The sequence below is a fragment of the Aotus nancymaae genome, unplaced genomic scaffold (genome assembly GCF_030222135.1).
Source record: "Aotus nancymaae isolate 86718 unplaced genomic scaffold, 86718_ANA_hifiasm-v0.15.2.pri h1tg000033l, whole genome shotgun sequence".
NCBI lineage: Eukaryota > Metazoa > Chordata > Mammalia > Primates > Aotidae > Aotus > Aotus nancymaae.
This window is the reverse complement of record NW_026988447.1, coordinates 44,449,975-44,476,891: the sequence shown is the minus strand read 5'-3', so window position 1 is coordinate 44,476,891 and position 26,917 is coordinate 44,449,975. Positions and strand designations below refer to the sequence as shown.

General features: G+C 35.5%; 1 protein-coding gene across 8 annotated transcripts in view; it reads left to right on the top strand.

Annotated features, from left to right (window-relative positions):
* Positions 1 to 26,917, top strand: part of BLTP1 (bridge-like lipid transfer protein family member 1) — a 222,180-nt gene that overhangs the window by 11,511 nt on the left and 183,752 nt on the right. For all 8 annotated transcript variants that reach the window (XM_012473015.3, XM_012473016.3, XM_012473017.3 and 5 more), the window contains 6 exons: positions 2,582 to 2,703; positions 5,038 to 5,154; positions 6,890 to 6,968; positions 8,193 to 8,257; positions 25,397 to 25,583; positions 26,769 to 26,850. In XM_012473015.3, the coding sequence (XP_012328438.2) occupies positions 2,607 to 2,703; positions 5,038 to 5,154; positions 6,890 to 6,968; positions 8,193 to 8,257; positions 25,397 to 25,583; positions 26,769 to 26,850 (627 nt within the window). In that variant the 5' untranslated portion in view covers positions 2,582 to 2,606. The remainder of the gene's footprint in view (positions 1 to 2,581; positions 2,704 to 5,037; positions 5,155 to 6,889; positions 6,969 to 8,192; positions 8,258 to 25,396; positions 25,584 to 26,768; positions 26,851 to 26,917) is intronic.

The following is a 26,917-nucleotide window of genomic DNA, read 5'->3' as shown; positions in this document are numbered from 1 at the left end:
TTCACTTTACAGCTTTTAGATTGAATTGTTCAGGAAGTTTAGAGGAAGAGGAAACAACCACTTCGTATCTTGTTCCACCATTTGCTCCATGAGGATTTTGTAATAGGTTACCATGAGTTTCCAGTCTCTCACTGTTAAGGAATTGGTGATATACTACTTCATGTGGCTGAGCATGTAACAACATTTTCATTTTGATTCTGTGTCCAGTGTTGCCTTGCTTTCTTTATAACAGAATATCTACTTCTTACTTTAGGGGCTTTATTATATCTTAGCCTTTATTTCTGTACTTGCTCAAAATATGTTCTTTTAAATCTTGAGCCTTTATCTGTTGATTTCTCTTCAAGGCTTTGCATTAATCTAATATTTGGGAAATATTGATTGAAACTTGTTTGATACTGTAGGGTTCTGTCTTTACAGCCTTAATAACCTCTTTCCATATTCTTTTTACCTATGGTTTGTTACAGTAGTGGGTCATGATTATTTTAGATGAGGTGCTTTTGGTGGATAGATCATTTCCCCTTGGATTTGATTAGAAACAGATTTCCTTTTTAATGTGGAGACCTGAATGCTGGACATATCTCTCATGGAACTTCTCCTCAGAGTCTTTTCCTCCTTAGTGATATGCTGGCTAGCAATCTGTAGAATGGTAAAAATAAATATGAAATAGATGCATATGTTATTTTATGATATGTAAACCATTATATAATAAGTGAATATCTGGTTTTAGATTTTTTTTTAGGTAGTTTTTTTCAAAGTATTTGCTTCTTTTTAAAAGTTAAGAAAAAAAAAATTAAGAGGAAAGAAAGAGAAAGATCATGTAAAGCGAGCCCAAGATGCTGGTTGACGGGGATTTTTCAAAGCTTTGAAAAATATGAGAGCATTTTTTTCTCAGTTTCTGCATTATGGGAAAAAAGGATTATTGAAAACTGAAAACATTTTCTTAATCTTCTCTAGCTCTTTTGCCTTTAGGTTTTCATATCACTATTAATAATAAACCTGTTATTGAGCTCTTTATTATTTTCTTGAGATGTTTAATTTGCCTTTATAAATTATAAGATTTCAACAATGTAGAAATATGAAACATAATGTGTTGTAGATTGTGTCTGGCAATGCTGTCTCATCCAATTTCTATTTATTTATTTATGAATAAATGAAAGAATGAATGAATGAAGAGATCTCTCTCTCTCTGTCTCATCCAGGCTGGAGTGCAGTAGCATGATCATAGCTCACTGTAACCTTGAGCTCCTGGGCTCAAGCAGTCCTCCTGTCTCAGTCCCCTGAGTAGCTAGGACTACAGGTGCACACCACCATGCCTGGCTAGTTTTTTGTTTTAATTTTTTTGGCAGAGTTGGGATCTCACTATGCTTCCCAGGCTGGACTCCAACTTCTGGCCTCAAGAGTTCTTCCCACCTTTGCCAACCAAAGCACTGGGATTATAGGTTCCCGGCCTCATTCAATTTTTACACTTGTTTTGTGATCTCCACAGATAAGAGTTTTGGTGAATAAACAGAAAACAGATTTAGAAAGTTAAGTCAGCTGTACCAAATTTCATTTAGAAAGTTATCCTTCTGTATTCTGTCCTGCAAAAAAAATGTGCTGTTTTTGTAGTTGTCTGTAAAAATCTCCTCTGCTGTTTAGTCTTAAAGTATTATTAACTGTGTAACTCTCTTCATGATTAAATCTAACTTTTTTGCTCTTTCTGGTTTATTATGAGATAATTTCGTTATAGTAGGTAGGTTGGGTTAGTCATACGTTACTATGATATTATTGAAGGAATATTTTTCTTGTTTCTTGGATCATAAACTATGAACATTTATTCCTTTTTATTCTTGGTACGTATAAATATTCATATTCATCCTACTACTGTGTGTTTGCATATATACATATACACGCATATCTATGTACAAACATGTATATGCACACATATGTGTATGCATACAAATAATTGTCAGAAGTTGGGTCACAGTTTGACAGTAAATTGTTCTTAATGCTAAGCATCTGATAGCAGGAGGTCTCTTTACTGTTCAAGCTACCTAGAGTGAGTCTGAACCAGGAAGATTGTTTCTCCATGAGATAATGGAGAATATATAGATGTGATGGAGGCTAAGAGGGATTTATCTAACTTAATGTACAAATATAATAATATTAAGTGGTGGTTTTTGGGGCAAGTCTGGATGAATTTGTTTAATGTGGATGGCTAATACTTCTGATTGTTGAGATGTTTTTGATTAAAGAATAATCACATTCCTTTTATTTTGAGCCAGAGTATAGTAATTGAACCTTAGTCAGTGCTTATATTTAGAATGGTGACATCAGGACATCACAGATATGATCCATTCTCTTACATGTTAGTAGACATGTGGGTATTTTGTTGTCGTATTTTTGCATTCTCATCATTGAATGAAACAGGAAGATGATTTAATTGACTTTGTTTATTAAATTCACCCTTTTTTTCTCCTTACATGATTTCTGTTGCAATTTTATAAATCTCTAATTCTAAATTTAACCTTCTACCTCTTTTAGGTTTTTTATAAATTTTATAAATCTCTGATTCTAAATCTAACCTTCTACCTACCTTTAGATGCTTTTCTGGAAAAACTTAAGTAATGGATCAAAGGAAGAATGAGAGTATTGTCCCTAGTATTACTCAGTTAGAAGATTTTCTTACAGAACACAATTCCAATGTTGTTTGGCTCCTTGTTGGTAAGTGGAATATTTTTCTTCTACTTTATTGTGTTTTAAGTATGGATTAACAGTTGCCAGATTTTAAACAGTGGTTGACTGAAGTTGGAACACTAACACTACCATTTATTTATTTTTAGAAAGGAAGATTGTTATTTATATTTCTTGAACATTTGTTCTGGAAACAGCTCTGAAATGCTCTACTTTTTCTTAGGCTGCCTTCTCATCTGACTTAGGGGAAGTAAAAAGAGAAGTAAAACATTGCACTTAGCTTATTCTTTCCGGTTTCAGGTCACCTCCCCCACTTCTCAACTCAGCACACACACACCCACACACACTTTTGTTACAGAAATAATCAATCCTCAAATACAATTTTACTGTAAAAATAATTCTATTTTTATAGTAAAATAGAATTATATGCCTAATCTTTTAATCTCTTTCCTCACTCTTTGTGCACTTGGCAGTGAGCTGTGCTATTAATAATTTTTTGTCGTAATCTAGCAGTTTTCTAGGTGTATACAAATAGTTCAAACTAAATAGCAGAGGGAGATAGGAAATATGAGTGAATGAATGAATGAATATGAATGAATGAGAGGGAGAAATACAAAAATAATACTAGGGAAGGGAGAAATTATTGTAGGCTGTTTCTGCTCAGCACATTTTCACGGGAGAATGGTGTTTGACTTTAATTTTGGCATAAGAATTGGAAACAGAGAGGAATTTAGGAAGGGTTAAGAGAGGAAAGGAAGGGTAATGATAATTTGTTGAGCATCTTCTGTGTGCTAGATACCAGTTTGTACTTATGTTGTCTCACTTAATGCTCAGAGCATCTTTATCAAGGTAGGTTTTTATTCTTTTCCTTTTAATTCCCTGTTGGGGAATTGAGACCCATAAAGATTAAGTATTTTATATGGGTTACACAGGTGGTTTTTTTTCTGAGGACATGCTTATGCTTCTTTCATGACACCCAAGGATGTGGGTAGGAGTATGTATGAGTAGAGGTGAAGTGTCTGTTCCCTTTCCTGTCACCTAGAATTTTTCAGACCTTTTCCTTTCTAAATACCTCGTTTCTTTAAGAAAAAAACAGCAACAGTAACAAGCAGTAAAACACTGAGCAATTGTTTAATCCCTCTGTTTTGCTATGAGGGTAGAAGGGCGTGATATAATGAAAAGACTACAATTCCTGGCTTATTTAATACTAAAAGCATATTTTCTCAGCAAATGCCTATTGCCATTCTGAAGGACTCATATAACAAACTACTGTTGAACAATGATTTATAGTAAAAATTAATACAAAATGACTTTAAACTTGAGATATAATGGCATATCATCAAATTAACTTTTCAAAATATTTTTTCTAGAAATTTTTTGTTTATGGGCAAATCATAGCACTTGGTATGTCAAAGCTATTACTATCAATCTAAGCTACCCTGGGAATAGTATTTTATGTTGACTCTCAATGATCGCTTTGCTTTATCTATAATACATAATGGTTTAAAAGTTAAGGACTTAACGTGATGTTACTAAAGTGTTATACAGGTTAAGTTGCTTTACATAACTTTCTCATAATTTAGAAGTAGTTATACTTTCAAAAAGGATAAGTAAGAGCAAATTTATTATTGAAACAATGTTTTCCTTTGTTTTGCCTTTTGTATATTCATGGACTATATTTTTTGAGAATATGAATTTTATAAGTAACTATACACTTTCATTGAAGAAAAAACCAAATTTAGAATATCATTTACTATGACATATTCAATGACATTCATCATAACTTATTGTCTTACCCTTTACAGCAAAATATCTAGTTACAGGTAGCCTATTTAATATGCCTTTATACTAAATGTCCACTTCTTTTATTTGTTTAAAACACAGCTTTAAAAAGCAGAAGGTTTTTTTAAATCAGAGACTTAAAAAGCAGAGGTTTTTTTTAAATCGGAGATTTAAAAATCATTATTTTTCTTTCTTTACAAATGGCTATAGCTTGTTTCAGGAAATAGCTTGGGAATGAACTTGTGTATGAGATGAGTTTTTTGGCCTAATAAAGGTGGATGTGTTTCAGAATATTCAGAAATATGGGCTTTCGTCTCCCAGAATGTTTTTACATAATGTTTGGTAACTAAAACAGTACAAAGCAGTAATAAGTAAACAGAAAGGAAAGCAGCCATACTTGAAACATTGCTCTAATGGCTCTGGGAATTTATGCTTTTCTGGATAATGAATGATGAAGAGGAAGAAAGTTGGATAAAGTATAATCAGCCTCTGGTTTTAAAATTCCATGTACTAAATTGTAAGAGGACACATTACCAGGTAGAAGTAAATCCTATTGTTTCTGATTTATTTTCCTCCCAACAGCTACCATTTTGTCCTGTGGATGGATTATTTACCTCACGTATTATAATTCCCGGAATGTTGGTCTTATTTTAACACTAGTTCTTAACAGATTATACAAGCATGGCTATATCCATATTGGTGAGTTTGAGTTACACTGAATTTTTTTCTTCCTTATAATCTTGATCTGTTGTCTTACCATTTTCTGTTGCTATAACTGAATACCTGAGACTAGGTCATTTATAAAGAGAAGTAGTTTATTTCTTACAGTTCTGGAGGCTGGGAAGTCCAAAGTTGAGGGGGTGTATCTGGTGAGGACCTTCTTGCCAGTGGGAACTCTGCAGAGTCTTGAGGTGGCACAGGGTGCCACATGGTGAGAGGGCTGAGCTTGCTTGCTCAGGTCTCTTTTTCCTCTTGTAAAGCCACTGATGCCCCAGCCTCATGGCCTCATTTAATCTTGATTACTTCCCAAAGGTCTGACATCTCAAATACTGTAGTCAGATTCGCCACTCGTCTAACACTGTTATAATGAGAATTAAGTTTCATCATGAGTTTTGGAGAGACAAACATTCAAACCATAGCAGATGTATATTATAAATTTTTATTTCATGAACAGATAGTTGCATTAGAAATTTACCTTGGTTTCTTAATAGTTTAAATAATCTAACTGGAATTTCTCTGACACAGCACTCCATGACTCCATGATAATATCCACTTGGTTATGTCCTTTACCCCATTATTTATTATTCTTTAAGTGTTTCTAGTAACTTTTTTTTTAACTTATAAAAGATGCTCATTAAAAGAATTTGAAAAACTTGGATATGTATAAAATATAGAAATAGAAATTTCTTAAGAGTTCACCATTCAAAGAAAATGTTTAAGGTTCATTGTAGTTTTTATTATTTTTAAAACCCATACTTTAAAAATCTTTAAGTTGGAATCATCTTGTATGTTTCATTTTATGGACTGCTTTATTCAATTTTTTGAGTACTTAAAAGTGGGAAGTTTGAGTTGGGCACTGTGGCTCATGCCTGTAATCCTAGCACTTTGGGAGGCTGAGGCAGTCAGATCACAAGGTCAAGAGATCGAGAACATCCTGGCCAACATGGTGAAACCCTGTCTCTACTAAAAATACAAAAATTAGCTAGGCGTGTTGGTGGATGCCTGTAGTCCTAGCTACTCGGGAGGCTGAGGCAGGAGAATCGCTTGAACCCGGGAGGTGGAGGTTGCAGTGAGCCAAGATAGCGCCACTGCACTCCAGCCTGGTGACAGAGTGAGACTCCATCTCAAAAAAAAAAAAAAAATGAAAAGGAAAAAAAGAAAAAAGTGGGACGATTGCATGTAGGTAGAAGGGTGTGTTAGGAAGCTAGGGTGCTTTGAAAGCCGTAAACCAGTGGGAGAAAGGGATGGGGAGAGATGACTAGAGAGAACCATTCTAACCTGCCTAATAGTTGAGTACCTCTTAATTGACACAAAACTTCCCTCAAACATAAATAGTCTTCCATTAATTTTAGGCAATGGCTGGTTCCTGCAGTCACTCAGGTTACTAAAGAAAAATGGTGAATTAGTCACTACTTTGAGTTTATTTAATGGCTGTGCATAATTAAGAGAATTATTCATACAAAGCAGTTACTTAAACTAATATCCTCTTCTGGTTATTTGGTAGCTTACTTCATAGTGATGATATGTGTATAGCACTTTTTGTTTTATTGAGGAAAGAATGATGGAAAATCAGTAAGGCTGTAAGGATATCAGGAAGGGAATAAGAAGAGATGCTTATTGAATAAATTGAGTGCTAATGTTATTTTAAACTTTAAGGGCTCTACTGTCTGTTAAAACAGTTACATTAATTGCTGTTTTTTCCTTCCTGTAACAGGTTCCTTCTCTTTCTCTGTTCTTTCTGGAAAAGTCATGGTTCGTGAAATCTATTACATTACAGAAGATATGTCTATTAGGTAACAAAATTAAAAAATTAAAAAGAACCCATCTTAAACATACTTAATACAAAATATATTGTTGTATACATACAAAAATATTGTTAAAATGTTATATTATGTTTTATTTAATGTTACTTACATCTTCAAATAAAACTATAAATTTTTTTTTCCAGCAAATCATACTTGGTGAAGTGATGTTTTAAAATATTTTTGTCAATGGATTAATTCAGAAAAGAATTAATTTATTACATAGCAGTTTATAGAAATGAATAATCTTTCATTTCTAGATGAAAAAGTGAACCATTAAGTTGCTTGACCATTTTATATCATAGAGTTTATAGTAGTTGTTTGTTATATATAGCAAGGTTTAGAGATGTTAGTAGCTGTCATCCATTAGCTCCTTGTTAGAGATAATAAGTTTATAGAATTGTTTAGCATTTGTTAGCAACTCTAATTTTATTCTAATAAGGAAACACAACTATGAATATAATAAGAAAGGATATGATTGAAATGTTCCTTATTCTGTTAAGTCTTGAAGGAAAAGCCTATTCTATTTTTGTGATTTTCTTAAAATTTGTGACTTAAGTAGAATTCAAAAGTTTTGAATTAATTGAGAGGTGCTAGAGTTTGGCAATACTCACACCTCACTTAAACCTATAGAAGACAAGTTCTATGCTAGTGTAAAATTATTTCCAAATCAGAAGTGAAAAATAAAAAGCTAAGAGACTATAAGTCATCCTTTTGGGGCACAAGATGATAGGTTATTTATGAGAAATGAAGGAACATCTTTAAAAGTTTCCCCTTAGTGTGCTAACTTCCCGCTTTCAAGGTTTGGGTATTGTTTATATATTTTTTTCCCTCTCTCCTGTAGACCTAGGTATCTGTAATTTTTATATTTTTAGGAAATATCACTTAAAAAGGAAAACATTTCTGTTAGTACTTCATTTTCCTGTTACCATTAATTAGAAGACTATAATATTTCAAAACATGTTGTATATGATAAATACATACATTTTTTATTTGTCAAGAATCTTTAACTATGCAAAGTCTCTTTTCCTTTTTCATCTAGAAGATCTAAACATACTTCTTAAGTCTTTGTTCACGAAAAGATGTGTGTTTATGTATGCCAGTTTTCTTTTGAGGATTTTCTGATTTCCTTATTCATTATGAATTGCCTGCCTTTTGCAATAACTAAGAATTAATTGTTACTTAAATTCTAATTTTGTAATCTACCTTTCTTAGAATTCAAGATGGATTTATCATTTTTCGGTGGTGGAAAATGTATAACCCAAAACAGAAGCAACATGGTGAGTTTTCATTTTTTGTGTGTTTAAAATGTTCAGTCATATAATCAGGATATTATGAAAACCAATTAAAATTAGACACGACCAGTAGGAAAAGTTTAATTTTTAGGCCAGACGTGGTGGCTCATGTCTGTAATCTCAGCACTTTGGGAGGCCGAGGCGGGTGGATTACCTGTGGTCAGGAGTTTGAGACCAGCCTGGCCAACATGATGAAACCCGGTCTTTGCTAAAAATACAAAAAATTAGCTGGGCATGATGGCAGGCGCCTGTAATCCCAGGTATTCAGGAGGCTGAGGCAGGAGAATCACTTGTGAACCCGGGAGGTGGAGGTTGCAGTGATCCCAGATCGTGCCACTACACTCCAGCCTGAGCAACAAGCGGGGAGCTCCATCTCAAAAAAAAAAGAAAAGAAAAAAGAAAAGTTTAATTTTTAAAAATGAGTGAAGAGAATTATTACTAACTTTTAGTAGCGTTAGCTATGATCTAAATGAGAGGTATATACTCTTCAGTAAGGTATCACGTTTTACCAAAGTTAATAATTTGAATTATTTGCAAAAATATATACGAAATGCAAAATACTCTAAACAAAGGTAAATTTTAAACCAACACATTAAAAGTATACTACCACTCATATTTTGAAAATAAACTAAGGAAAATGAATCAGCAACATTTACTTTCACTTTGTAGTATCTTTCACTTAGTAATACTTTTATGAGTAATTTACTTGTTAAACAAATTTTCAGGCAAATTCTTTTACTTCTACTCCAGTCTAGGTTTTTTCTCTTATTACTTCCTAGGATAATTGAGAAAAAATTATAAAGGCCCAATCCTTAAAAAAACAAATATTTAGAAGATATGATTTTCCTGATATTTTATGGTAGTTCTTTGGCCTATGTTCTTTCCTATTTCCTCAGGTTTACCACATGACTAATAGCTAAAATAATCCCTAAAGTGTTATATCAAGCACTTCATCACCTTTTCTTGATATAGTTTAAATTTTAAAATAAACAGATTAGGAAACACAGCGGTGTTTTAATGTGTATGAAGCATTCTAGGACTTGATAGTAATAAACCCAGTTTTAAACACATTAAACTCTATCATTCACTAGTGTAAAACCTTTCCTCAGTAATCATCCACGATCTCTCCTCAGATCGCTGGGGTCAAATATCCAGCAGTCTACTCAGCATCTCCAATTTTGTGTAACAGGTTTCTTACACTTGAAATATCCAACCAAACACCTGATCTTCCCACCCGAACCTACCCCACAGTTAATTTCCATCTTATCAAGTCTATGTTTTCTACTGCTCAGGCCAAAAATCTTGACTGTTGTCTTTTGTGTCCCAGAGGTCATCATCAAATTCTGTCAGCTTTCCTTTCAGCCTACAACCAGAATCCAACTACTTGTCACCACACTGGCAAAAGTCACCATCATCTTCCACCTGTTTTATCACATAGTCTCCTAACTAGTCTCCCTGCTTCTGTGCACTTGTTCCTCAACCTGCTCTTAGTACACTGGCCAGGTCTTTTAAAAATCTAAGATCATTTTATTATTCTCTGTTCCCAAATTTTCCTGTGGCTTCTCATCTCACTCAGAACAACACCAAGATCTTGTAAGTGACCTATAGAATCCTAGAAAATTCCTAAAAATAGCTTATAAAATCCTATATTCCTCTAAATATTCTATATAATTCCTTCTACCTCCTGATCATCCTTCTTCCACGCCACTCCAAATAAACTGGCCTGTTGGTGTTGGTAATGAAAGTACAACAGAGCCACCATGAAATAATGGCCTCCGGATATTCACAGTAGTCATTCCCATATTTGCTTGGTGGTTCTGTTTAACTATTCTTTATCAGTGAAGCTTTTCCTGAGTAGTTTTGTAAAGCAGTACCCTCCCCACAAAGTAGCACTTTCTGTTTCACTAACCTTGCTTTTTCTTTAGTGTTGTATTTTCCTCATGCATGCCTTGATGTTATATATATACTTACTTGCTTATTAATGGAATCTCTCCAACTTGAATGAAGCAAGCTGTAAGGGATGGTACTTGTTTTGCTCTCTATTGTATACCTGGTGTCTAGAAAAATGCTTAGTACATAGAAGAACTCATTTGTATAAAAGAGTAACAGAGCATCTTTCTGCTAGTCATATTCCTAAGTAAAACAGAACATTGAGAAACAAATCTTAATAGAATCTTTGAAAACCTAACGTGGAGGCATATAAATCTAAAATAGAATAATTTTTTTTCCCAGATAGATCTATACATGTGGAAATTAATTCTTTTTTTTTTTTTTTTAGTATATTTTATTGCACTTTAGGTTCTGGGGTACATGTGCAGAACATGCAGGATTGTTGCATAGGTACATTCATGGCAATGTAGTTTGCTGCCTCCATCCCCATTACCTGTATCTAGCATTTCTCCCCTTGTTATCCCTCCCCAACTCCCTATGCCCTGCTGTCCCTCTCCTAGTCCCCTGCCAACAGACCCCAGTGTGTGATGCTCCCGTCCCTTTGTCCATGTGTTCTCATTGTTCAACACCCACCTATGAGTGAGAACATGTGGTGTCTGATTTTCTGTTCTTGTGTCAGTTTGCTGAGAATAATGGTTTCTAGATTCATCCATGTCCCTACAAAGGAAACGAACTAATCGTTTTTTGTGGCTACATAGCATTCCATGGTGTATATGTGCCACATTTGCCTTGTCCAGTCTCTTATCGATGGGCATTTGGGTTGATTCCAGTCTTTGCTATTGTAAACAGTGCCGCAGTGAACATACATGTGCATGTGTCTTTATAATAGAATGATTTATAGTCCTTTGGATATATACCCAGTAATGGGATTGCTGGGTCAAATGGAATTTCTGTTTCTAGGTCCTTGAGGAATCGCCACACTGTCTTCCACAATGGTTGAACTAATTTACACTCCCACCAACAGTGTAAAAGTGTTCCTATTTCTCCACATCCTCTCCAGCATCTGTTGTCTCCAGATTTTTTAATGATTGCCATTCTAACTGGCATGAGTTGGTATCTCAGTGTGGTTTTGATTTGCATTTCTGTAATGACCAATGATGATGAGCATTTTTTCATATGTTTGTTGGCCTCATATATGTCTTCTTTTGAAAAGTATCTGTTCATATCCTTCACCCACTTTTGAATGGGTTTGTTTTTTTCTTTTAAGTCTGTTTTAGTTCTTTGTAGATTCTGGATATTAGCCCTTTGTCAGATGGGTAGAATGCAAAAATTTTTTTCCATTCTTTTGGCTGCGGATTCACTCTAATGATTTCTTTTGCTGTACAGAAGCTCTGGAGTTTAATTAGATCCCATTTGTCTATTTTGGCTTTTGTTGCCAATGCTTTTGGTGTTTTAGTCATGAAGTCGTTGCCTATGCCTGTGCCTGAATGGTAGGTTTTCTTCTAGGGATTTTGTGGTGTTAGGTCTTATGTTAAGTCTTCAATCCATCTGGAGTTAATTTTAGTGTAAGGTATCAGGAAGGGGTCCAGTTTCTGCTTTCTGCACATGACTAGTCAGTTTTTCCAACACTGTTTATTAAACAGGGAATCGTTTCCCCATTGCTTGTTTTTGTCAGGTTTGTCAAAGATCAGATGGTTGTAGATGTGTGGCATTGGCTCCGAGGCCTCTGTTCTGTTCCATTGGTTTATATCTCTGTTTTGGTACCAGTACCATGCTGTTTTGATTGCTGTAGCTTTGTAGTATAGTTTGAAGTCAGGTAGCATGATGCCTCCAGCTTTGTTCTTTTTGCTTAGAATTGACTTGGCTGTGCGGGCTCTCTTTTGGTTCCATATGAAGTTTAAGGTGTTTTTTTTCCAGTTCTGTGAAGAGGGTCGTAGGTAGCTTGATTGGGATAGCATTGAATCTATAAATTACTTTGGGCAATATGGCCATTTTCACAATATTAATTCTTCCTAACCATGATTATGGAATGTTTTTCCATCTGTTTGTGTCCTCTCTTATTTCCTTGACCAGTGGTTTGTAGTTCTCCTTGAAGAGGTCCTTTACATCCTTTGTTAGTTGTATTCCTAGGTATTTTATTCTCTTTGTTGCAATTGTGAATGGTAATTCATTCTTGATTTGGCTCTCTTTAAATCAGTTATTGGTGTATAGGAAGGCTTGTGATTTCTGCACATTGATTTTGTATCCTGAGACTTTGCAGAAGTTGCTTATCAGTTTCAGGAGATTTTGGACTGAGATGATAGGGTCTTCTAAATATACAATCATGTCATCTGCAAATAGAGACAATTGTCTTCCTCCTTTCCTAATCGAATACCCTTTATTTCTTTTTCTTGCCTGATTGCTCTGGCTAGAACTTCCAATACTATATTGAATAGGAGTTGTGAGAGAGGGCATCCTTGTCTAGTGCCAGATTTCAAAGGGAATACTTCCAGTTTTTGCCCATTCAGTATGATATTGGCTGTGGGTTTGTCGTAAATAACTTTTATTATTTTGAGATACGTTCCGTCAATACCTAGTTTATTGAGGGTTTTTAGCATAAAGCGCTGTTGAATTTTGTCGCAGGCCTTCTCTACATCTATTGAGATAATCATGTGGTTTTTGTCTTTGGTTTTGTTTATGTGGTGAATTACGTTTACAGACTTGCTTATGTTGAAACAGCCTTGCATTCCCGGGATGAAGCCTACTTGATCGTGATGAATAAGCTTTTTGATGTGCTGTTGCAATCAGTTTGCCAGTATTTTATTGCAGATTTTTGCATCTATGTTCATCATGGATATTGGCCTGAATTTTTCTTTTATTGTTGAGTCTCTGCTGGGTTTTGGTATCAGGATGACGTTGGTCTCATAAAATGATTTGAGAAGGATACCCCCTTTTTGGATTGTTTGGAATATTTTCAGAAGGAGTGGTACGAACTCCTCTTTGTATGTCTAGTAGAATTCAGCTGTGAACCCATCTGGACCTGGGCTTTTTTTAGTTGGTAGGCTCTTAATTGCTGCCTCAACTTCAGCCCTTGTTATTGGTCTATTCAGGGTTTCAGCTTCTTCCTGGTTGAGTCTTGGGAGAGTGCAAGTGTCCAGGAATTTATCCATTTCTTCCAGGTTTACTGGTGTATGTGCATAGAGTTGTTTGTAGTAATCTCTGATGGTAGTTTGTATTTTTGTGGAATCAATGGTGATATCCCCTTTATCGTTTTTTATTGCATCTATTTGATTCTTCTCTCTTTTCTTTTTTATTAATCTGGCTAGTGGGTCTATTTTGTTGATCTTTTCAAAAACTAGCTCCTGGATTTATTAATTTTTTGAAGGGTTTTTTGTGTCTCTATCTCCTTCAATTCTGCTCTGATCTTAGTTATTTCTTGTCTTCTGCTAGCATTTGAGTTTCTTTGATTTTGCTCCTCTGGCTCTTTCAATTTTGATGATAGGGTGTTGATTTTAGATCTTTCCTTGTTTCTAATGTGGGCATTTATTGCTGTACATTTTCCTCTAGGCACTGCTTTAAATGTGTCCCAGAGATTTTGGTATGTTCTGTCTTCATTCTCATTGGTTTCGAAGAACATCTTTATTTCTGCCTTCATTTCATTGTTTATCCAGTGAACATTGAAGAACCAGATGTTCGGTTTCTATGAAGTTGTGCGGTTCTGAGTTAGTTTCTTAATTCTGAGTTCTAATTTGATTGCACTGTGGTCTGAGAGACTGTTTGTTATGATTTCCATTCTTTTTGAATTTGCTGAGGAGTGATTTACTTCCAAGTATGTGGTCAATTTTAGAGTAGGCGTGATGTGGTGCTGAGAAGAATGTATATTCTGTGGATTTGGGTTGGAGAGTTCTGTAAATGTCTATTAGGTTTGCTTGGTCCAGATCTCAGTTCAAGTCCTGGATATCCTTGTTAATTTTCTGTTTTGTTGATCTGTCTAATATTGACAGTGGAGTTTTAAAGTCTCCCACTATTATTGTGTGGGAGTCTAAGTCTCTTTGTAGGTCATTAAGAACTTGCTTTATGTATCTGGGTGCTCCTGTATTGGGTGCATATATATTTAGGATAGTTAGCTCTTCTTGTTGCATTGATCCTTTTACCATTATGTAATGCCCTTCTTTGTCTCTTTTGTTCTTTGTTGGTTTAAAGTCCATTTTATCAGAGACGAGAATTGCACCTCCTGCTTTTTTGCTCTCCATTTGCTTGGTAAATCTTCCTCCATCTCTTTATTTTGAGCCTATGTGTATCCTTGCATGTGAGATGGGCTTCCTGGATATAGCACACCAATGGGTTTTGGCTTTTTATCCAATTTGCCATTCTGTGTCTTTTGATTGGGGCATTTAGCCCATTTACATTTGGGGTTAATATTGTTATGTGTGAATTTGATCATGCCATTTTGATGCTAGCTGGTTGTTTTTCCCATTAGTTCACAGTTTCTTCATTGTGTCGATGCTCTACCATTTGGTACATTTTTGGAGTGGCTAGTACTGGTTGTTTCTTTCTCTATTTAGTGCTGCTTTCAGGAGCTCTTGTAAGGCAGACCTGGTGGTGACAAAATCTCTGAGCAATTGCTTGTTTGTAAAGGATTTTATTTTTCCTTCGCTTATGAAGCTTAGTTTGGCTGGATATGAAATTCTGGGTTGAAAGTTCTTTTCTTTAAGGATGTTGAATGTTGGCCCCCATTCTCTTCTGGTTTGCAGGGTTTCTGCTGAGAGATCTGCTGTGAGTCTGATGGGCTTCCCTTTGTGGGTAACCCGACCTTTCTCTCTGGCTGCCCTTAGCATTTTTTCCTTCATTTCAACCCTGGTGAATCTGACGATTATATGCCTTGAGGGTGCTCTTCTTGAGGAATATCTCTGTGGTGTTCTCTGTATTTCCTGGACTTGAATATTGGTCTGCCTTGCTAGGTTGGGGAAGTTCTCCTGGTTAATATCCTGAAGAGTGTTTTCCAGCTTGGATTCATTCTCTCCATCACATGCAGATACACCTGTCAAACGCAGATTAGGTCTTTTAACATAATCCCATATTTCTGGGAGGCTTTGTTCATTTCTTTACACTCTTTTTTCTCTAATCTTGCCTTTTCGTTTTATTTCATTGAGTTGATCTTCAGTCTCTGATATCCTTTCTTCTGCTTGGTCAATTTGGCTATAGAAACTGTGTATGCTTTGCAAAGTTCTCATGTTGTGTTTTTCAGCTCCATCAATTCATTTATATTCTTCTCTAAGCTGTTTATTCTCATTAGCATTTCATCAAACCTTTTTTCAAGGTTCTTAGTTTCTTTGCATTGTGTTAGCACATGTTCTTTTAGCTCTGAGAAGTTTGTTATTACCCACCTTCTGCAGCCTGTTTCTGTTGGTTAGTCAGACTTACTCTCCATCCAGCCTTGTTCCTTTTCTGGTGAGGAGTTGTGATCCCTTGGAGGAGGAGAGGCATTCTGGTTTTGGGTGTTTTCATCCTTTTGCGCTGGTTTCTTCCCCTCTTTGTGGATTTATCTAGCTGTGGTCTTTGTAGTTGTTGACTTTCGGATGGGGTCTCTGAGTGGATATCCTTTTTGTCGATGATGAAGTTATTTCTTTCTGTTTTTTAGTTTTCCTTCTGACAGTCAGGCCCCTCTGCTGTAGGACTGCTGGAGGTCTACTCTAGACCCTGCTTGCCCTGGGATCACCTGAAGTGGTTGCAGAACAGTAAGGGTTTCTGCCAGTTTCTTCTTCTGTTATCTTTGTCCCAGAAGGATACTCACCAGATGTCAGCCTGAAGTCTCCTTTATGAGGTGTCTCTTTGGGTATAGGGGGGTCGGAGAGCTGCTTGAGGAGACAGTCTGTCCCTTATAGGTGCTCAAGTGCTGAGCTGTGAGTTCTGTTGTTCCATTCAGAGCCACTGGGCAGGTATGTTTAAGTCTGCTGCAGCGGAACTCATAACCACCTTTTTTTTCCCCCGGTACTCTGTCCTGGGAAGGTGGGGTTTTATTTATAAGTTCCTGATGTGCTACTGCCTTTTTTCAGAGATGCCCTGCCCAGTGAGGAGGTAGCCTAGTCACAGTCTGCCAGCAGAGGTGTTGACGAGCTGCCTTGGGCTCTGCTCAGCTGCTGTGTGAACTTCCTTGCGGTTTTATTTATGGAGGTATAGTTAGAACTGCCTCAGTAATGGCGGAGTGTCTCTGTAATGGCGCACTGCCTCAGTAGTGGTGGATTGCCTCGGTAGTGGTGGACTGCCTTGGTAATGGTGGACGCTTTTCCCCCCACAGAGCTGAACCATCCTGGGTCCAGCTGTGCTTGCTGTGAAACTCTCAATCCAGAGTGTTTCAGATTGCTGGTCTTTGTTGGGGTGGGACCCGCTGAACCACATCATCTGGCTCCCTGTTTCAGCCCCCTTTTTTTCAGTTGAATGGGTGACTCTGTCTCCCAGGCATTCCAGATGCCAATTAAAATGGCTGCCCTGATTTGTGTGAGTTTCTGTGCGGAGACCCGCTGCACTGGCTGGAACAGCTGTGCTGGAGACTCGTGGCGCTTTTCCGCCTGGGAATTGCCTGGTCTGTGGGCAGTAAAAACTCGTTTGGAAATGCAGTGATCACTCACCTTCTGCATTCTCACTGGGAACTGCACTGCAGAGCTGTTCCTGTTCAGCCATCTTGGATTGTCCCTATTTTGAAATTAATTCTTACGAGATTCTTCAAGGCCATCAAAATTTACCAGAAAACTCATTTAAATTATTAGTTTTTAAATTTATGTAAGCAGTAGTTTAGTCATGATACCTGAATACAAATATCCTGATTATTAGGCATATGCTTTAAAGGCCAGTGAGTGAGCTACAGACCTGGACCTGCCCCTAATTGGATCAGCTGTGATGAATAAACAAACGGTGACTATATAAACATGAAAACAGGATTACTCTCAAATCCATCTCTAACTTGCTGGACATGTACAACAGATTCTCTCCTTTTAATATTACAGCTATGATAAGATATGATTTCATTAATTGAAGACACCAAGGCATAAAGATAAAGGTATTAATTTCTGAATGTATGTTGAAAGCACTGATAAACACCAAATACTGAATACTAAAATACTTTTAAAGCTCCCTCAACATTCCTATTTTTCAGCTTTTATTCCCGCTTTGTTATCTCATTTGTTTTATTAATTATTGTCGTCTCTGCAACCAGAATGCACTCTTCTGCATTAGTGAAGAATTTTTCCTATTCACTGCTATATCTCTGGTGCCTAAAACAGTGACTAGTACATAGAAGATGTTGAATAAATAATTCTTAAATTATTAAATAAGAATAATAAATAGCTTTTGAAATTTTAAGTAAGATTAAACAAAATACCTAAATCACTCTTTTCCTTCCAAAAATCACTTTAGAGAAGTATTGAACAAATAGCAAGTCTCTAAGCATTTAAAAAGCACCTTTTGAGACCAGGCATGTTGGCTCATGCCTGTAATCCCAGTGCTTTGGGAGGCTGAGGTGGGAGGATCACTTGAGCCAGGAGTTTGAGACCAACTTGTACAATATAGCAGGACCATGTCTCTACAAAAATTTTAAAAATGAGTTGGGTGTGGTGGTATATGCTGGTAGCCTTAATTACTTGGCCTGAGGTGGGAACGTGCCTCAGCCTGAGTTACAGTAAGCTATGATCACTCCACTGTACTCCAGCCTGGGTAGCAGAGGAAGACCTTGTGCCTCAAAAGAAAAAATAAAATAAAAAACACCACTTGTTCTCATATTTTAAAAGAGAAACATTGTAGCTCAGTTCACATCCCACCTTTATTACCTTGTTTCTATTTATTTCACCTGCATTATTAATATTCCAGCTAGAGACCTGTATGATTAAACAGTAAATCAGATCTCCAAACTTGGGTTGACCTTCAAGCTTACATGGCCTGTATTTCTTCAAGGCTTCTGTCCAGGATCTTTTTTTTTTGTCAGTATTCCTAGCCTTCTACCATCCTCAGGAGTATTTTATGTGGCAACACTCCTTTCATCCTCCATGCCTGTATCCCAGTATTATCTTAGATACAAAGAGATAGATTGCCTAAAAGCACACCCGTAGAACAGAAACACAGGGAAGAGCACACATACAGAGAGGCATATATGTGCACACAGAAATGGGCCTGCACATATAGGTACACTTATGTACAGAGAAACATTTTCAAAGATGAGTGCATACATGCACACACACTTACACAGCCATACATGCATGCACACAAGTGCTAGTACACTCATTATATCCCCCTCACAGAGATAAATACACGCACAGAGGCTGCTTGCGAAGGTATCCTTCCTGCCCCCAACATATAGACAGGGGTGCCATTCCAGTTCAGCGGAGGCATATCCCCAACAGAGAGCATGTCCCCTCACAAACAAGTATCCTTCCAAAAGATAGGCACTTCTTCCAAAGGCATCCATCTCTCATATACACATGCACACATGCGTGTACACACACACACACACACACACAAACACATGGCTTCTTTTAAAAAAAAAAGTAATACATTGAGAATGGCTGCATTGGATTCTTCAGGAACTGGACGAAGGAGATAAATAAATAGTAGAAAGGATATAGGATATGATCCCTGTAATGTTATTCACTAATATTGCAACTTAAGAATTTTAACTACTCTGAGCTTCATTTTTTAAATGTATAAAATGAGAACACCTCCACTTACCCGTAGGATTGCTGTACAAAATAAATACTAGTTTTTTTGTCTTTGAAGTCAAATTCTTACTAGTCACATATATATTTGTTTTCAAGTTATTCTCTTTAGATAATCTTTCATTTCAGAATGTGATATAATGTTCAGAATGATAATAAAGGCAGCTCAGCTTTATTGCACTCTTGCTGTGTTTCAGGCACTGTTTTAGGCACTCTGTGTACACACTTTTATTTAATCCTCACAACAACCCTAGTGATTGTAGCCCAGGATTACATAACCAGCAAGAAGTAGATTGGAACCCAGATTTCTAAATACTAACCTCTTCACCACAAAATTAAAGTATTTATCAATTATGTTAATGAATATAATTACTATTTCAAAGCAAAAATAATGTTATTAATTCCTGAAAATATTAAAAAATTTATTTCTTCATGAGAAATTAATCAATATTCAAAGCTTACATGCAGTATTTAAAATCACTAGGTTCTTGTAACACTAGATTTCTCTCTGACTTTTCCCTCTGCAGGGCATTTTGAAAGCAGTTATTTTCGTTTCATTCACTATGATAATACTGAAAGTAAAAGTAAAAACTTTAATTTATGTATTATTTAAGAAAAGAATAATCGATTTACTCTTCTAAACGTATTCTCTACATTGATTTCTCTGTCTTTGAAAGCAGAGATCTTTCCATCCTCCTTATCACTGAACATGGTAGCATTCACATAGTGGGCTCCCTCCCTAAATATTTGTTAATGGAATACCCAGTAGATAAAAGCTATAGCCAGGTACAATGGCACGTGCCTTTTGCCCTAGCTTGGGATGCTGAGGTGGGAGGATGGTTTGAGCCCAGAAATTTGAGGCCAGCCTGGACAGCTTAGTGAGACCCCATCTCTAAAATAAAAATTTAAAACTTATGGGCATAAAAAAGTCGTAACAAGCAGTTAATTTTTGGAGAAAAAAGTAAAAGTAAATGCATGTTGTGGAACTGCTTCAGTCTTCTGAACAAGCAGCTAATTGAGACTCCTTGTTTTCCAAAGAGAAATTAGAAAAAAGATATTTATTTAATTTTGTAATTGGGACACATGCTATTTGTAGTAAAAAAGGTAAGGTGCAGAAGTGCTGCCAAGGCCTTATAATTCTTAGAATCAATACTTGATACAAAGACAAAACAGTCTATTGACCTTTTAAAAACTGGCTCAGGGTTTTCTATTTATGTAATTTATTTAACACACAAAATTTAGATGTAACAAGTTTTAAATTACTATAATAGATTATAGTAGGCTAAAACCTCTAAGTAATAAAATAACAGAAAGGGACATGCTTTACCATCATTCTTTCATTCTTGATGTAAGACTTTTTTATGGTTAAAAAGAAAGCATGACTATTTAGATCCATATTTATTTGAACACTGTGATATATCATTGCCTGTTAAGAGTCAACTGGTCCTACAGTTTAATTATTTTCCAAAAGACTGTCTTTCTCCTAAAAACAAAATAAAGATTTTTGAAAGATACAATTGTTCTTTAGCTGACAATCATCTATAGCAGATCACTAGTTTTATAATATATGGAGTATTTACAAACATTCTATCGTAAACAAATTAGATGTATTTTCTTGCTTTTTTTAAAGGACAATACTGGATAACTGACAGATGGTATAGAATTTGGGCACTTGAACACCTCTCTTTTTTCCTAATAGAGCAATTCAAAAACTTACTAATAAAAATCTTGGCCCTACCTGCAGACAGACTTTGGTCCATCTTCTTGGAACGCTGAATGGACATCTGTCTGTCCAGGCACGTGCCCCAATTAGGCTTCTCATTTTTCCACCAAGAAACATCAACTTCCTTCTTGGTTAACTGTGAAAGCATATGGATCTGCCCTTAATCAGCAAGAAATACTGATTATAAGGTCTTGTTAGTGAACATAATCTGTTTTATTATTATATATAATGATTATATACTCTAATAATCTTGTTAGACTTTTACCAAAAGCTTAGTTTGTAGCCTATTCAATTCTTCTGTCTACTATAGTCCAAATTATTCCCTGAGTAATGGTAGACAAATAGTGTACTTAAACCAGATTGTTTATTCCTACATTACTATTTGACATTATGTCTTTACTTTTGAAGGTTATGACGGTGAGCATGTTTTTAAGAATGTCATCCTTCATACTAGAGAATTTCCTTTAAAAAAGCAAAGGGAAGAAAAACTTAATTGACTCTTCACCAAAGTTGTGCTCCTCTTGATGAGAATTAAATGTCATACTTTAGGTAAAACTATGGGCAAATTATTAGTAATTGCAAAAGTAATAATTGATAACATCTACCAACCTCTAACATCACTGTAAAATAGAGGTGTAGAATCTTTTTTTCTATTGAAAATCATTGCCATACAAAAAATTAAAAAACATTCAAGCCAAAAACAATTTAAATATTCTTAAATGTTAACACAGAATATCCAAAAATTATAATATTTCTGTTCTAGATTATGGTCAGTTACAAAGAACAAACAGAGACACAGCAATATGCTAATATCAAAAGAGTGACAAAAAGAATTCAAGGCACTGAAAGAAATTATGGGAGAGAGCCACTCGAGGGAAGGCCAGTATTTAAGCTTTTCTGTTAGCCTGAGGTGTATGAATCTGAAGTAGTGACTACATTTTGCTGTGTTTTTCAAAGAAGCTAAATTTATGGCACTCTCCTGCCCAATAACCTTTATTGGCCGTACCTGCTAGGTATTCGGGATCCTCCATACACAGTTTCCAAATCATCCCCTATTACCCTGTTACCTTAAATTTACCACCAAATTGAATTTCTGAACATACCGTTTTTTATTTTAAACTGTACTTTAAGTTCTGAGGTACATGTGCAGATCTTGCAGGATTGTTGCATAGGTACACATATGCCATGGTGGTTTGCTGCCTCCATCCCTCCCTACACCCGTCACCAACATCAGGCATTTCTCCAATTGTTAACCTTCTGCAACCTCCGCATCCCCCCGCTGTCCCTCCCCTAGCCCCCTACTCCCCAGCAGACCCCAGTGAACATACCCATTTTCTAACCTCAGTGCCCTCCATCTGCCATTCATTCTACTTTCTGAGAAATGGGCAGAACTCTAAATATTGTCAAACCATGACCCTATTGGGACCATACCAAATGGTCTATATCAAAGTTAGAAGTTCTCAGTATTTTTCCTCCATTCACATTCACTGCTCCCTTTCTCCTTTAATTATAATTGTTTATATGCATCTGCTCCACCAAATAGATTCAGGTAGCACTCATTTCCCTCTTTCTTTTTTTAAATTGTCTTCCCAGCTTAGCACAATGATTAATAAAGTGAATGCCAAATAAATAACTGTTAAGGATTTTTATCAAAAGCCACCTCTTTCATGAAAGACATTTGGATCAGTTATTCTTGACTTCATACACATATTCTGGTGAGGAGCAATTTCATTTTAAAGAGATGTAATATTTTATGATCAAATGAAGTAACTGCTTTCCTCAAAAAGAAAAAATGCTGGATTGGATGCAGTGGCCCACATTGGTAATCCCAGCACTTTGGAAGGCCTTGGTGGCAGGATTGCTTGAACCCAGATTTGAGACCAACCTGGGCAACATAGTGAAACCCTGTTTATACAAAAAATACAAAAATTAGCCAAACATGGTGACATGCACCTGTGGTCCCAGCTACTTGGGAGGTTGAGGTGGGAGTATCGCTTGAGCCATGGAGGTTGAGTCTGCAGTGAGCCATGATCACATCACTGCACACCACCCTGGGGGACAGAGCGAGACCCTGTCTCAAAAAAAACTGTAAACAATTTACGATTGTGGTCTTCATTTGGTACTCTAGAAATTCTTGAATCAGAGAATTTCTGAAATCAGAAAATTGTAAAGTGGTCAAAGTCTTTAGACTTACCTTTAAACTGTCAGTTCCTTCTGAATACTGCAGGTGTCTTCATCCTTTCCACATGCTGCAATCAGTATTTATGATAAGAATTTCCAAGGACTTATTTGGGCTCCAGTTGACAAGGCTGTTTTATAATACAAGGAGCACTGGACTGGAAGTTAGTAGATTAGGTTTTTGCTCTGATTCTACAAGTTACAATCAGAGGAATTTCTCTTTCTTAATCAGTAAAATGAGAGTTTTTGAAAGTATTAGTTATTTCCAAATTGATGAAGGGTTTTGAAAATATGAATTATTTCCAAATTTTGTTTGGAACAAAATTCTAGGGCAAATAGCATGGGATGTTAGTTCAAATGGACCTCCTCTACCCTCTAACATCACTGTCCCCCTATAGCTTTATTTGTTCATACTAATATCCTAAACACTGAAAATAATTTAGAATAAAATATCTAATATAAATATACAAAGAGGTACATTTTTCTTTCAAAATCATAAACCAACTCTATAAACCAAGACTTTGTTTCAGCTCCACTGTAATCTTGTTAACAGTATGGCTTATGTTAACTAAATATGTTAAAAAGAAAAAGTTTAGTCAAGAGCAAATCATCTAACAAATAGACTGCAAGATTAATAGAAGCATGGCATGTAGGGGAAAATATGGACTTAAAGTAAATCTCTCTAAGGAACAAACTAGATAGACTTTACAAATGAAATGAAAGGCAGAAATATTGGGCCTGCTCAAACTTAAGTGAATGTATCAAAAGCCAAGACTGAAAAGAACGTGGCTGTTAGGAATAAGTTTAGCCATCTCTGCAGTATTAGTTAATAAGATAACTTAAATGCCACCCAAAGTTATTCTTCAGATAGTTGATAGCAATTGTTAAGGAAAAAAGTTAGTAGGGCTGGGCATGGTGGCTCATGCCTGTAATCACAACACTTTGGGATGTCAAGGTGGGCTGATCACCTGAGGTCAGGAGTTTGAGACCAGCCTGGACAACATGGTGAAACCCCATCTCTATTAAAAATACAAAAATTAGCCGGGTATGATGGCGGGTGCCTGTAATCCCAGCTACTTGGGAGCTGAGGCAAGAGAATCGCTTGCACCGAGGCAGCGGATGTTACAGTGAGCCAAGATCGTGTCGTTATACTCCAGCATGGGCAACAGAGGGAGACTCCATCTCAAAAAAAAAAAAAAGAAAGAAAGAAAGGAAAAAAAAGTTTGCAGCAGTTGCTAGGAACAAAAGGTAAAAATGCTGGTTTAACAACTGGTACTGCAAAATCAGAGTCTAGAGACTCATTAACATACTGCCATTCTAAGTCACACGTGAGAAACTATAAAATACCCATTTCAGACTCTCTCAGGATATATTGTATGACAAAACTTAGCCATTGTTCAAACTTATCTAATGAACAGCTGCTCTAGCTGTTGGAATACATTTTCTAGACTTGAAGTCTACCCCTAATATTCTACAGATGCCAAATACTAGCCTATTTATGCCAGTCCCATCAGGGAAGAGTATATCATATAGTACATAAGTGGGGGAAAGCTATGTGGGGCAAGAGAATGATAGCAAAACAATAGAAGACTAAATACTAGTGAAGTAATAGTGAAATCGAAAGAAATTTTGGCGGGCCCAAACTTGTAAGTTTAAACCTATTTTCCTTTGGAATAAAGTTATACGTGACAGTAGATTACTAGGTGAAAAGAAAGGATTTTTCAACCAAGTCATGATAAAATCAGTTTTGTGAACTCCATAATAGTTTTCAAAAACATCTATTATAAAGTGAAAAACATTTAAATATCCATAAATGTTTGAATTTGTTCAATAGAGATACAAATTGATAAAGGTTATAAAAAAGAGGTCTCAGAAAACACAGTGATTCATTTGATAACAAAAGAAAGCATTGACTGTGGTACCTTTGGATACAAATGGATAAAGGTTACAAAAAAGAGGTCTCAGAAAACACAGTGAATTCATTTGATAACAAAGCATTGACTGTGGTACCTTTCTTCTGTGGCACTCTTTGGTTGACATGTGATGCATTGTTTTAGATTATTTCCTCAGTAGAAACAAGTACCTCATCCATCACTTTATAGATGGATCCATTAATCACTATTGCCATTTCTACTTAATGTAATTATTTGAGAAGATTGAAGTCCACAGTTCATAAAACCTATGTTTTAGTATTATGTATGTTTGAATAAATAAGTATTTATGAAAAATTCTAGTTTCTTTGATGCAAAAGTTCAAATACCAATATGATAGTTAAATAAAGCATCATTCTTTAAACATTTTACTGCATATATTTTGGTATAAAATTATGGCTATATTAGGGTAAAGGTGTACTTCTGCTCTGTTACTTTACTGTTTTTAACATAAAAATCTTTAAGTTTTTTCAGTATAGAACCAGAATCTAGAAAATAAGTTGTTTTTAGAATGCTAAATTAAAATATAAGCGTAACATCAACTTTTTTCTTTTGTTGGCCTGTGTTTTGTATTTATTTTATTAATATGCTTCTCTATATCGTAGAATTCTATTTTAAAATAAATTGAATTACTTTAGCTGTGTAAAAATGTTTGAGTAAAAACTTAGAAGTTCTTAAAAAGTTGACTAAAAACTTGTTTTGTAATTGGTGTCTTTAGATCCAAAGGCAGAAACCAGGTTATACATCACAGTCAATGACTTTGAATTTCATGTCTATAATCGTTCGGATCTTTATGGACGCCTTCAAGAGCTGTTTGGTTTGGAGCCAACAATAATTCCACCCAAGAAAGAAGACGATAAAACACGGGAAAATGGAAGAACAAGACCCCAATCGAAAATTGAAAGGTTCAGTGTCATACTTGAATTTTATTAATCCCTAGTATTTAAACATTTGCCTTTATTAGGATATCATTGAGGCTATGCACCTAAACAGAGTGTAATGTTACTTTGCAAATTAACTCAAACTTTTAGTAACATAAATAATTATATAAATATTTTAGAAATTGAGATAATATAAAATGTGTAATCTAAAAAAGTCCTGTTCTATTCCCTGCACACTAATCCTACTTTTATCCATATTAATAACTACTGTAATCAATTTAGTTTTTATCCTTTTGAATGTATGTACATAAACATACACATACATATTTAAGATACATATATAAATACACGATTTTGTTCTGTGTGTTTCTAAACATTTATGTTTAGAATATGTGCCTCATATAGTGTGTATTGTTCTGTAATTTGCTTTTTATTCAGCAGTTTGTAAGATTGTTTTGTATTTGTATATGTAGGTCTGCTTTTAAAAACACATATCTGTATATATAGGTCTACCTACAAAAATATTCTAGAACAGAATCAGCAAACTTGGACCTATAACACAAGTCTAGCCCACTGCCTGTTTTGTAAATAGAGTTTGAGTGGGCCAGAGCCATACCCATTTATTTGTATAGTATTTGTCTATTTGGTGAATTGCTGTGAAATTTTCATTTCTTAATATTTTTGTACCTTGTATATGGCCAATTTTCTTCCTCTTGGCTTATCGTTTTCATTTCATTAAGGGAGAATTAATTGGCACAAGGCATTTGGGTGAAGGAAGGAAGAGGAACAACTGGACTGTTTTCAGAAGTGCTTAAAACAGTAGTAAATCACCAAAGGGACTTGTTCCTTAATCATTTATGTTTTAATAACAACTTTGGCTGTCTTATAAAATGTTATATAGTTACATAATGGACAAAATGGTAGATGTAATGATAGCATATCATCCCTTATAGTTTTGTCATTCTAAAAACATAGTTTTGTTATTATAGCTTGTCCATCTAAAAGTTGATATGATAGAGTGCTCCAGTAGACAGCTTTAGGAACGTTAGTATTCCTTCAGGTGATCATTGTTCTGTTTACTGAAGTAGTCATTAAATGCATTTGGAAAGGTACAGCTGATATTAATAATATATATTGTGAGGAAGTGAACTATGTCCTCCTCAGTTATTTTTTTTCTTATTCATGTCAGTTTTATTTTTTTCTTGTTAGAGTTAAAGTAAAAACAGAATCCCAAGATCCTACATCTTCATGGAGATCACTTATTCCAGTCATAAAGGTCAATGTGAGCACAGTAAGTAAATTCTGCTATAATTACTGTTTCATGGGGTAGTAATGTAGAACTTTTAATTTTTGCAAAT